Source organism: Branchiostoma lanceolatum, chromosome 15, assembly GCF_035083965.1.
Source record: "Branchiostoma lanceolatum isolate klBraLanc5 chromosome 15, klBraLanc5.hap2, whole genome shotgun sequence".
NCBI lineage: Eukaryota > Metazoa > Chordata > Leptocardii > Amphioxiformes > Branchiostomatidae > Branchiostoma > Branchiostoma lanceolatum.
The window spans coordinates 79,322-90,951 of record NC_089736.1 but is presented as its reverse complement, the minus strand read 5'-3'; the positions used below and the strand labels follow the sequence as shown (position 1 = coordinate 90,951).

At 52.8% G+C, this 11,630-nt stretch overlaps 1 protein-coding gene and 1 long non-coding RNA gene across 2 annotated transcripts; both read right to left on the bottom strand.

Annotated features, from left to right (window-relative positions):
* Positions 1-2,855: 2,855 nt before the first annotated feature.
* On the bottom strand, positions 2,856-3,859 carry LOC136420885 (uncharacterized). Its single transcript, XR_010753341.1, has 2 exons — positions 2,991-3,859; positions 2,856-2,960 (listed from the first exon to the last, which is right to left on the bottom strand). It is a non-coding gene; the product is annotated as an uncharacterized lncRNA (long non-coding RNA).
* Positions 3,860-5,111: 1,252 nt separating this feature from the next.
* Positions 5,112-11,575, bottom strand: LOC136421223 (uncharacterized). Its single transcript, XM_066408412.1, has 4 exons — positions 11,023-11,575; positions 9,485-10,513; positions 7,341-7,689; positions 5,112-7,174 (listed from the first exon to the last, which is right to left on the bottom strand). Exons 2-4 carry the CDS (start codon positions 10,510-10,512, stop codon positions 5,147-5,149), a joined length of 3,405 nt encoding a protein of 1,134 aa, XP_066264509.1. The 5' UTR covers position 10,513; positions 11,023-11,575; the 3' UTR covers positions 5,112-5,146.
* Positions 11,576-11,630: the final 55 nt, after the last annotated feature.

Sequence of the window (11,630 nt, the reverse complement as noted above, 5' to 3'; positions counted from 1 at the left end):
TAGCCCACGCAGGAAATGCCCACACGCCTGTAGACTGCAGTCTGAAAGTCAGCCGACAGGGGGCAGTCTGAGACTGGGGCCCGCCAACAGAAATAAAGTCTGACCGTAACGTAAGCCACTGTCGGGCACTCAATCCTCTTTTATGTTGTACGTATATTACGTAGAGCCCACAATCTTCATTCCACTAGTAGAGTTTTTACTCTAGAACACGAACGTTAGTCCTAAATATGAGCTTTACTCTAAAACACAGAAAGTAAAATACCCACAGAAAGTAAAAATGCCTTTGGACTTGAACCTAAACGTTTTTACAAGTCCAGTCCATGTCCGGGGTTTAAGTTAGTTTCTACCAGACTAACTACGCCGGCTGTAGGGAGAATAGTTGCCGGTGGGGTTTGGCCACCGGAGGGTTTCATTCGCGGGCGCTGGGGGAAATATTAACTCTACCGTGGACTGACTCTACTGGCCAATCATTCCCTTTTTGTGCTGAATTCTGCGATCCGTACCCCCACAGGAAGGCCTGGTGGAGGCTAGGTTTAGGTATGCGGCGCTAGAACAGCGCATGAAAGATCTCGGTCTATGTACAGGCCAGGGTAATCTGAAATCGGTCTTTTGAAGCCACGTACATTTTACCGTGCACGATTGTCGTGCGATAAAGCCCGTACATTGTACCGTGCACGATTGTCGTGCGATAAAGCCCGTACATTGTACCGTGCACGATTGTCGTGCGATAAAGCCCGTACATTGTACCGTGCACGATTGTCGTGCGATAAAGCCCGTACATTGTACCGTGCACGATTGTCGTGCGATAAAGCCCGTACATTGTACCGTGCACGATTATCGTGCGATAAAGCCCGTACATTGTACCGTGCACGATTGTCGTGCGATAAAGCCCGTACATTGTACCGTGCACGATTGTCGTGCGATAAAGCCCGTACATTGTACCGTGCACGATTGTCGTGCGATAAAGCCCGTACATTGTACCGTGCACGATTGTCGTGCGATAAAGCCCGTACATTGTACCGTGCACGATTGTCGTGCGATAAAGCCCGTACATTGTACCGTGCACGATTGTCGTGCGATAGAGCCCGTACATTGTACCGTGCACGATTGTCGTGCGATAAAGCCCGTACATTGTACCGTGCACGATTGTCGTGCGATAAAGCCCGTACATTGTACCGTGCACGATTGTCGTGCGATAAAGCCCGTACATTGTACCGTGCACGATTGTCGTGCGATAGAGCCCGTACATTGTACCGTGCACGATTGTCGTGCGATAAAGCCCGTACATTGTACCGTGCACGATTGTCGTGCGATAAAGCCCGTACATTGTACCGTGCACGATTGTCGTGCGATAAAGCCCGTACATTGTACCGTGTACGATTGTCGTGCGAAAAAGCTTCAAAAGCTCTTTCCGCTACTTCTGATCCACTGTTCACCGAGTCAAGTGTGCTATCTGCATAACGTGACGTCATCCCAGCGGTGGATTGCTCACTCCTTGACAAAGACCGGTGTCGTACAGTCGAAATTTTGGGTAACTCTAATTCTTGTGTTGGAAATCACAGTTAAAACAGTTCAGAATGATTTCTACCAACAGATGAACTTTCAAGCTAAGCTCTTCAAAAGTTCTTCTTCTACAATTGAGTGGGTTTTTTTCTTCACTATGAAATAAAGTAGCTATATAGCGCAAGACATTACAAATCTTTCAACACCTTTAACGTTTTTACAAGTGTGTCCCTGATGCAATGTGCTGCAATGACGGTCTTCCGTAATGTGTCGACAGTGCGCTAAAGCTGTTTTAAAGTAATGTGAGATATTCTATAAGGCGAAATTGATTCTCAGTTTTAGAACAGTCCTCCCGAATGGGAACTTTTACTTTTTCTCCCCAGGCAGAAATGTACAGCTAGAGCGTAATAGACAGCGCGCAGACTCCCCATTAATGTAATGGAACAATCCAATGTTCTCGTTCCCAACATCTTTTGCGAACCACTTGCAAGCAAAAAGTACAGAATCTGTTTTAAAGAAATGTCCTAAAACATTTTTTTCCGGATATTTTCGGGAAGTTTTCTTCAAAAAGTGTAGATAAAGGTCTATGGAACAGGCTGAGAAAAATGGCGGGAAATTCTGCGAAATAGAGAGGAAAGACGGGCCACTAGAACTGACCGGAGGAGTGTGACGTCACGGCAGGTAAGATTGTTGAACGTTCTTCTGACTTTTCCAAGGAAGAAAATGACTTAGAGTTAAGTTTCTTTGCTCAGAAAGTCGATACAAAGTTTGTCGTGACTTAATCAATGAATAGTGAGGAAAGTTTCTTTCTTTTGGCAGCTTTTCCCACAATTTCTGAGGAAACGAAATGGCGAGGAACTGGCGACTCTTCATTTCAGGCACACATTTGGTAGACACGAACAATTTGTTTTCTATAGTTTCTCTTGTTTGTCTTTAAACGATGGAAAAAAAATCGATTTGTGTTCCATTTGCAGTAGCCCAGACTGTTGCATATTAGATGGCTGTGTGTAGTATTAAAGCCCAGACAATTGCTGGGTTGGGAATATTTCTACAATGCGCTAGTTGCACCCGCGCGGTTGTTGTGCTTGTATGTATGCATGCGTGTGTGTGTGTGTATGTATGTGTGTGTGTGTATGCATGTATGTGCGTGCGTGTGTATGTGTGTGCGTGTCAGTGCCTGTATGTGTGTGTGTATGTACGTATGTGTGTGTGTGCTTGTATGTATGCATGCGTGTGTGTGTGTGTATGTATGTGCGTGCGTGTGTATGTGTGTGCGTGTCAGTGCCTGTATGTGTGTGGTCTGCGTAGGGGGATATCAAAGTCCTGAAACAACTGATACACAAACAAGCCCAGGCGGTGTCTTCAACAATGATTTAATGACCTTTTCGTCGGGGGCTTTTGAGGGATGACATTTCAACATGTCTGCATCCCACCCTTGCCAGTCTCTACCCATGTTTCTATACATATACATATACATATACATATACATATACATATACATATTTACAGAATTTGAAGAATATGACACGATTATTCGGCCATCTTCTTTGGCAGGTTCAGTAATGTGCAGCGTCAGCAAAATACCCCAGCAGTCATGACGTCAGCACGCATATCATAAAATCAACCTGCGGCTCCTAAACACCAGAATGGACCCTTCCAAAAATGATCGTCCACGGCTTCATTGAACGAAAACTAAAATTGACATCTCTTAAACTGAACATAAATAAAACTGAAAATTTCTAAAACTGAAGATCTCTATAACAGAAAACGTGTGCAGTGCAAACCTACAGCTGCACAACAAAAAATCTTAATTCACGAAATTCGAACACCATCCAGATTAGCACGCTTCCGTATACACTTATACAGTACCTGTTACTTCCGCTGTTCTTGGACTCCAAACGGAATTACGGTAAGTACGGTAAAACAACACAAATTAGTCAAGTGCAAAGCTGAGCTTCAAATCAACCTGCTCTGTCCATGCCCCCCACTCCACCCCAATGGGAAAGGAAATATATAATGTGTACATTCATAATCCCTAATCACTGATGCATGGACGTCAGTGCTAGGCGTTCTTTAGTAAAGCTCCCATATCTCACTGGACCCGCGGAACGTTGGCGACCGAGCTGCGACCGAGCGATTTGACAGCGCGCTCGACGAATTCCATCGATAAAAACGAATCTTTTTACGCCTTGTGTGATTTGTTGTTGTCTTTTTAGTCATATTCTTACACGCTTTTCTGCTTTCCCATTATAAAGTCAAGGGTAACACAAATCCAGTTAAGGACGCATCAACGCCGCCAACGTGCCGCGGGCCCAGTGAGATAGGGCTTTAACCCCGGACGCGCTCGTACACCCGCCCCCCCCCCCGCCCCCTTCCCACCTCCTCACGTCTTCTTCCTCTTCCGGAGCTGCTCCACGGCCGCCTCGCGCTCCCGGAGAGTCTCCTTAAGTCTGCGCACGCCCTCGTACACCCCCCCCCCCGCCTCCTCACGTCTTCTTCCTCTTCCGGAGCTGCTCCACGGCCGCCTCGCGCTCCCGGAGAGTCTCCTTAAGTCTGCGCACGCCCTCGTACACCCCCCCCCCCGCCTCCTCACGTCTTCTTCCTCTTCCGGAGCTGCTCCACGGCCGCCTCGCGCTCCCGGAGAATCTCCTTCAGTCTGCGCACGCGCTCGTACCCCCCCCCCCCCCCTCCCCGCCTCCTCACGTCTTCTTCCTCTTCCGGAGCTGCTCCACGGCCGCCTCGCGCTCCCGGAGAGTCTCCTTAAGTCTGCGCACGCCCTCGTACACCCCCCCCCGCCTCCTCACGTCTTCTTCCTCTTCCGGAGCTGCTCCACGGCCGCCTCGCGCTCCCGGAGAGTCTCCTTAAGTCTGCGCACGCGCTCGTACCCCCCCCCCCCCTCCCCGCCTCCTCACGTCTTCTTCCTCTTCCGGAGCTGCTCCACGGCCGCCTCGCGCTCCCGGAGAATCTCCTTAAGTCTGCGCACGCGCTCGTACACCCCCCCCCGCCTCCTCACGTCTTCTTCCTCTTCCGGAGCTGCTCCACGGCCGCCTCGCGCTCCCGGAGAATCTCCTTCAGTCTGCGCACGCGCTCGTACCCCCCCCCCCCCCCTCCCCGCCTCCTCACGTCTTCTTCCTCTTCCGGAGCTGCTCCACGGCCGCCTCGCGCTCCCGGAGAGTCTCCTTAAGTCTGCGCACGCCCTCGTACACCCCCCCCCCGCCTCCTCACGTCTTCTTCCTCTTCCGGAGCTGCTCCACGGCCGCCTCGCGCTCCCGGAGAGTCTCCTTAAGTCTGCGCACGCGCTCGTACCCCCCCCCCCCCCCCCTCCCCGCCTCCTCACGTCTTCTTCCTCTTCCGGAGCTGCTCCACGGCCGCCTCGCGCTCCCGGAGAATCTCCTTAAGTCTGCGCACGCGCTCGTACACCCCCCCCCGCCTCCTCACGTCTTCTTCCTCTTCCGGAGCTGCTCCACGGCCGCCTCGCGCTCCCGGAGAATCTCCTTCAGTCTGCGCACGCGCTCGTACCCCCCCCCCCCCTCCCCGCCTCCTCACGTCTTCTTCCTCTTCCGGAGCTGCTCCACGGCCGCCTCGCGCTCCCGGAGAGTCTCCTTAAGTCTGCGCACGCCCTCGTACACCCCCCCCCGCCTCCTCACGTCTTCTTCCTCTTCCGGAGCTGCTCCACGGCCGCCTCGCGCTCCCGGAGAATCTCCTTAAGTCTGCGCACGCGCTCGTCCTGGATCGTCTCGTTGGGTCGCGGCGGCTCCAGGCGGAAGATCTTGCTGGGCGGCAGGGCGGGTGGGTTGGCGTCGTCCTGCCCCATGGACACGGTGGACTTCCCCAGGGGCGTGGTGCGCACCATCAGCGCCGTGACGGAGCGCTTCACCTGGGGGGCGGGGGGCTCGACCGACTCGGCCTTCGCGTAGCTGTGGTACATCTCCGTTACGGACTTGGGGCTGGGCTGTCTGTCCGCGGGTTTAGGGGCGGGCCGTCTGTCGGCGGATTTAGGAGTAGGCGGCCGAGGAGGCGTTTTGCTTGCAGGAACTTTGGCGGGGGAGGCGGGAGGTGTCCCCGGTTTGGTTTCCACGGGTTCCGACAGTTTACTTACCGTCTGGGCAACGGGAGTCTGTTTCACGGCGCGCGGTGGGGAGGGGGGCACGGCCGGTTTGTTGGGGTAAACAACGATGTACTTCTTGGGCGTGTTGACGACAGCAGAGTGGATGGTGGCGATGTTTTTGAGGGTGTTGGATGCGCTGCTGTCCCGAGAGATGGTCTGTGCGCTCAGCGACGGTGTACAAGGGGGAGTTCCCGGGGCTTTGGAGGCACCTTTCAGACTGTAAACACTGTCAATCTTCAGAACCGCCCCTTCGCTACTCTCCCGTTCCTTGGACACGGGAGAAGCTTCGGACGCAGACTCCGTCTCCGAGCCGGACGTCTCTCCAGTCCTCAAACTTCCAGAGGCTGACGTCACACCCCCAGAGGCTGACGTCACGCCCCCATCAGAGCTGTGTCTGTTAGGTGTGGTCATGTGAGTCCGTGTGACGGGAATCGAACTGTCCGTTACTGTGGAGGGAGCCGCCGCCTGGACGCACGCCGAACTGACCGGAACCGTGGCGGCCTGGACGCCGGGCGAGCTGATAGTTACCTTGGCGGGAGCAGCCGTCTGCACCACCGCGGAGGAGACCGTGGCGGTCGCGGCGGTGGACTTGAGCGCGTCCACGGGGATGTGCGTGGTGGTGGGGCACGGGACCAGCTTGTAGGGCTGCCCGTTAATCAGAACTACGTTCTCGTTCTGCTGCACCATGGACACCTGTTTGGGTGCGGCCGGGGGCTTGTTGGGAACAACCATGGCCGGGACTGTGCTGGTCTGCGGGACGACTCTGGCAGTTGTTTGGGCCGGGACTGTTATGGTTTGCGGGACGATTCTAGCTGCTGTTTGGGCCGAGACTGTTGTGGGTTGCGGGACGATCACGATTTTGTGCTGTCCCGCCGACGTTGCAATGATGGGCCTCCCGACAGGCACAGCAGACACCGGCGTCTTCAGGATGGAGGGCTTGGCCGAGGGCGCAGGTTTCACGGTGGGCGTCACCACAGCCACGCTGCCGAGGGCCGCGCTGGTCCGAGGGCCCAGGCTCTGCGTCACGCCCGTGGACGGCCCGGACACCACAACCAGCCGCGTGTTGGGACCGATCGTTAATGTTCCGCCCGGGGGAGGAGGGGTGACTTTGATGATGTTGTAGACAGCGGAGGGACCCGCCACTGACGACGCGGGGACCTGGATAACGGTGCCCTTCCCCGGGGTCGCCACGGGCGCGGCCGGCGGCAAAACCACCTTACTGCTCGGGGCGATGGTCGGCGGCACCGCGATCACCTTCTGCACGGTGCTGGTCGCACTCGGGCCGGCCGGGCTGATGATGACTCCGCCGGGCCCCACCGCGCCGCTAACGGCACTACTGATGACTGTTCCCGACCCGAATTTCCCGTCCTTCCCCGGTCTGGTTCCACCGGCCGCTGCAGCGGAGCCGGCGGGACTGAGCACGTGCACCACCGCCGAGGTTCCCGAGGCCGCCGCCGGCCCCGCCTGCGCCACCTTCACCTGCTGCAGGAGGAACTTACTGCTGCCGGCCGGCAGCTGAGCCGACGGTCCCGCGGTGCGCGGCTGGTCACCTGTCGGCTGCACCTGGATAAACAACAGTGATACACCGTAAACAACAACAACAACAAATAAGTAAACTATAACGGGTAGCTGTCGGCTGCACCTGGGCAAACAACAGTGATAAACCGTAATCAAAAACAAACAAGTTAACAATAACGGACCAGGATATACAACAGTAGGCGTTACTCACCGCCTTGCCCACGGGCGGCTGGGGCGGCACCATGTTGAGCGGCACGAGCAGGCGGCACGGCACGCCGTTCTGCACCACCGGCACCACCTGGTACAGCTGGTGGGTCCCGCCGGGCGCCCCGTTAGCAGCGGCCGGGCTGGATAGCGGGGCGGTCCCGCTGGACAACTGGTGGGTCCCGCCGTTATCGCCGGGCTGGCTGGATAGCTGGGCGGTCCCGTTAGCAGCGGCTGGGCTGGGCAGATGGACAGTCCCGCTAGCAGCGGTCCCGCTGGATAGTTGGGCGGTCCCATTAGGGGGTGGACTGGCGGTCCCTTTAGCAGCGGGCGGTCTGGAGAGTTGGGCAGTCCCGCTGCACAGTAGTAGGAGTAAGCGTAAGTTAGCAAGTAAGCGTTTCTGTCGGAGCTTGCGGGGCCAACTTTAAACTTTATTCAAAATTTTTGTCTTTTGTCTTCAAGACAAACGTAACTTCCAAGACGGAAGAAAGGTTTGAGCCAAGAATCAACGTTCCCTCGAACACCTGTTCAACAAGCAGATTACGAGCGAAGTGAACTCAAACCTGGACCATTGAAACCCATTCGTCACTTTTTCTGACGCGCACTTTCGCGTTATTAATTTACCTCCGTGTTTTTGGGTTTCTCAATTCTATTTCGTCACCAACACTAATAACAACACGCTTCCCTCCATTGACGATGACATCATCAGAGACATTGTTGTTAGATTTCAATATTTCGGCTCAGAGAAACTTTCATTCAATGGCATGTTTACGAAATTGTCTTTCCATGAGTGCTGACATTTAGATACACCCAACATTGATGCGGACGCCGGACGGACAGTTATTAAGATAATGATGTTATATGAAGCAACTGAGATCTTAACAAACCTTTCTTCATTTTCTCTCAGAGCTACAAATCGAAGGGTGGGTGTGGTTTGTGAGGGGCCGTTTGTTGGCCGTGAAGAGTTGGAGATTGACGTGAAACTAAAAGCTTACATTACTGAAATGGCATTTGAATACACCAACTATCACACGGCCGCCAGCTACACAGCAATTAAAATATCGATGTCACATAACGATCTTAACAAAAACATGGACACATTTTTCTGAGAGCTACGTGATACAAATACAAACAGATTGATTCATCGCGCCTTTCGGTGCAATATATAAGGGTAATGTAGAGCTGAATATCGACGTGAAACCAGAATGTCAAACTCAAATGACAGTCTGCGATAATGCACCTCATTTTGGATGGCATAATGAGAGCAACTGGTACAAGCAAAACGCATCGCATCGGATGTTGAGCGTTTGTAGCCGGTAGAATTTGTAGTATTTCTTGGGGAGCCAACTTTAATTCTTAATTAATATTTTTGATCAAAGATATGGAAATAAACCGGTTGGAACTCCACATCCAGCAAAGCCACGGAAGCTTTGGGCGCCAAGAGTTTACAAATCTGTCTTAGATTTTACCTCACATCGAACACAAACAACGGGCTGCAGATATGATCGACATTTTTAATTTCATTTCATAGATTTCAAGACTCATATTTGTTTCTCTATGTGGGAGCTTCGGGTGTATTTGGACTATTATTTTGGATGCTTTATAATAATGTCGATTTCATTCTTTCATTAGTAAATGTTGCTTGCTTTTGTATATATTCATATCTACAACGCTAGTATTCTTGTATTTCATTTTCATTTAATACATTTCAAGACAAATTGGACATGTTATATTTTAAGACAATCAACTGGTATGATTTATAATTGATGAGAAACACTCCTAATACGTCAGTCATAAAGGTTAAAATCACTTGGCGCAGGTATGAGGTCGTGGAACTCTAGTTATTCATGTTGTCATTTCGGAAAACTACATATTTACTAGTACAGTGTATTACATTTCAAGCGGGATGGCTTTAAACAATGGGTGAGATCATGATAGCCATTCAGGAATACATTGTATTTTACTAAAATCGTAAACAATACACGGATACGTTTCATGACGAAACCCTAATATCTGTGCCAGTGGGTTATTCACTAAAGGGACCGGCATTATACTATCACTCCGTGAGCCCAGGTGTAGGCAGGTATCCTGATATCGGCTTGAAGATTAAAGACAGGGCCCAAATTACTTGTACCCGAGAATCGGCCTTACCTGGTCACAACGCTGGTCTTCACCGCCGAGGTCGCAGCTACGCCGGTCTGTTTGGCCGAGGTTACAGCAACGCTGGTCTGTTTGGCCGAGGTCGCAGCTACGCTGGTCTGTTTGGCCGAGGTTTCAGCTACGCCGGTCTGTTTGGCCGAGGTTTCAGCTACGCCGGTCTGTTTGGCCGAGGCTTCAGCTACGCCGGTCTGTTTGGCCGAGGCTTCAGCTACGCCGGTCTGTTTGGCCGAGGTCGCAGCAACGCCGGTCTGTTTGGCCGAGGTCGCAGCTACGCCGGTCTGTTTGGCCGAGGTTACAGCAACGCTGGTCTCCTCAGCCGAGGTCGCAGCGACGCTGGTCTGTTTGGCCGAGGTCGCAGCAACGCCGGTCTGTTTGGCCGAGGTTTCAGCTACGCCGGTCTGTTTGGCCGAGGTTTCAGCTACGCTGGTCTGTTTGGCCGAGGTTTCAGCTACGCTGGTCTGTTTGGCCGAGGCTTCAGCTACGCCGGTTTGTTTGGCCGAGGTTTCAGCTACGCCGGTCTGTTTGGCCGAGGTCTCAGCAACGCTGGACTGTTCGGTCGAGGTTGCAGCGACGCTGGACTGTTCGGCCGTGGTTGCAGCGACGCTGGTCTGTTCGGCCGAGGTCGCAGCAACGCTGGTCACTGCCGAGGTTTCAGCAGCGCTGGTCACGCCCGAGGTTGCAGTAACGCTGGTCTGTTCGGCCGAGGTTGTAGTGACGTTGTGCTGCACGGCCGAGGTTGTAGTGACGTTGTGCTGCACGGCCGAGGTTGCAGCTGTAGTGGTCTGCACGGCCGAGGTTACAGCAACGCTGGTCAAGTGGGCCGAGGTTGCAGCAACGCTGGTTTGCAAGGCCGAGGTTGTACATGTGATGGTCACGTGAGCCGAGGTTGTAGTTGTGGTGGTCACGTGAGCCGAGGTTGTAGTTGTGGTGGTCACGTGACCAGGAGTTGCAGACGTCACGTCGCCTGACGTAACAGTGTCTGACCTCACCACGTCGGCGTGTATACCGTTTGACGTCATCCTGTGAGAGCCAACAAACACCACGTGACTATATCAAAATGGCGGCCGAAATTAGTGGGTTGAGACCGTCGGAGCAGGAACTTTGAGAAAGTGTTTTTGTGCACTACGACTAAGACAGACACTAACACACAGAGAGAAACTTGGCTGTTCTAGGGCCTCACCCCCCCCCCCCTTCAAACTAAAAACAGGCATGCAGATAGTAAGGAAAGAAAAGGTGATAGTGGGGACTAAATCCCCAAACTGACAAGTTACAAAGTTAAAAGTGTTGTGAAAAAGAGTCGAGTCTTCGGTTTGGTAGTAGCAAGGACATCATATAATTCACTCATTCACCCCTTATCCGGTTCTTCTACAGCTGACTCCTGACTGTCACATTATAAACAACAGCAGGCGTTTCCAATAGTGTAAAGACCTGTAAAGTGTTATCAACAACAATGGGGTGAAATGGAGATTTAACCCCATTGACGACAACAAGTGTTTCCTTCCCCAGACCTCAGGCTCGTGGTCCCTTACCTTAGCCCGCGCTCCTGTGGCCGGGCCGAGGCTATCCGCACGACTCGTCGGTGACCCCAGTCGACCTGTCCGCGCAGCGTTGAGTCCCGGAGTTTGCGAAGGCTGCGCTTAACTTCAAACTTGGCGGAATTACCAGGTTACAAAGATCCGCGCGTGTTCAGAACCCTTTCGACCTGCGGGAACTTCTGAATAAGTTATGTACACAAGCAGCGTTAGACAAATTTCATAAGGAAACCCCAGACTGCCATTACAATAATGGACGCCGTGGATACACAGCCTGATGAATAGACTAATTCTCCCTACTAATAGGCATGTTTGCAGCTGCGCAGAAAGCTTTGCGCATGACGTGTAATGATACATGCACGGCAGGAGATGTGCGGAAATTGCCCAGTTTGACCCCGAAAAACGAGGTCAACACGCGCGAAATAAACCAACAAAGATTCAACCATTGCACTCCGTGTCAATTTTCGTGTTGTTATGGACGATATTTCATGTAAATATCGCTAAATATCGGCAGGCATCCCGCCATGCTACATGTCGATGCGAACGTGATCGAACCGGAAGCAAATCATAACGCGCAAAGGTCAACCGAAACCCACCAATCAGGA

Excerpts from the sequence above, each read along its gene's own strand:
- LOC136421223 (XM_066408412.1), bottom strand. The coding sequence starts at position 10,512 with ATGACGTCAAACGGTATACACGCCGACGTGGTGAGGTCAGACACTGTT. Across the intron at positions 7,690-9,484 it reads AAGACCAGCGTTGTGACCAG|CGGGACTGCCCAACTCTCCA; the intron begins GTAAGGCCGATT and ends ACTACTGTGCAG. Across the intron at positions 7,175-7,340 it reads AGCCGCCCGTGGGCAAGGCG|GTGCAGCCGACAGGTGACCA; the intron begins GTGAGTAACGCC and ends TTGTTTATCCAG.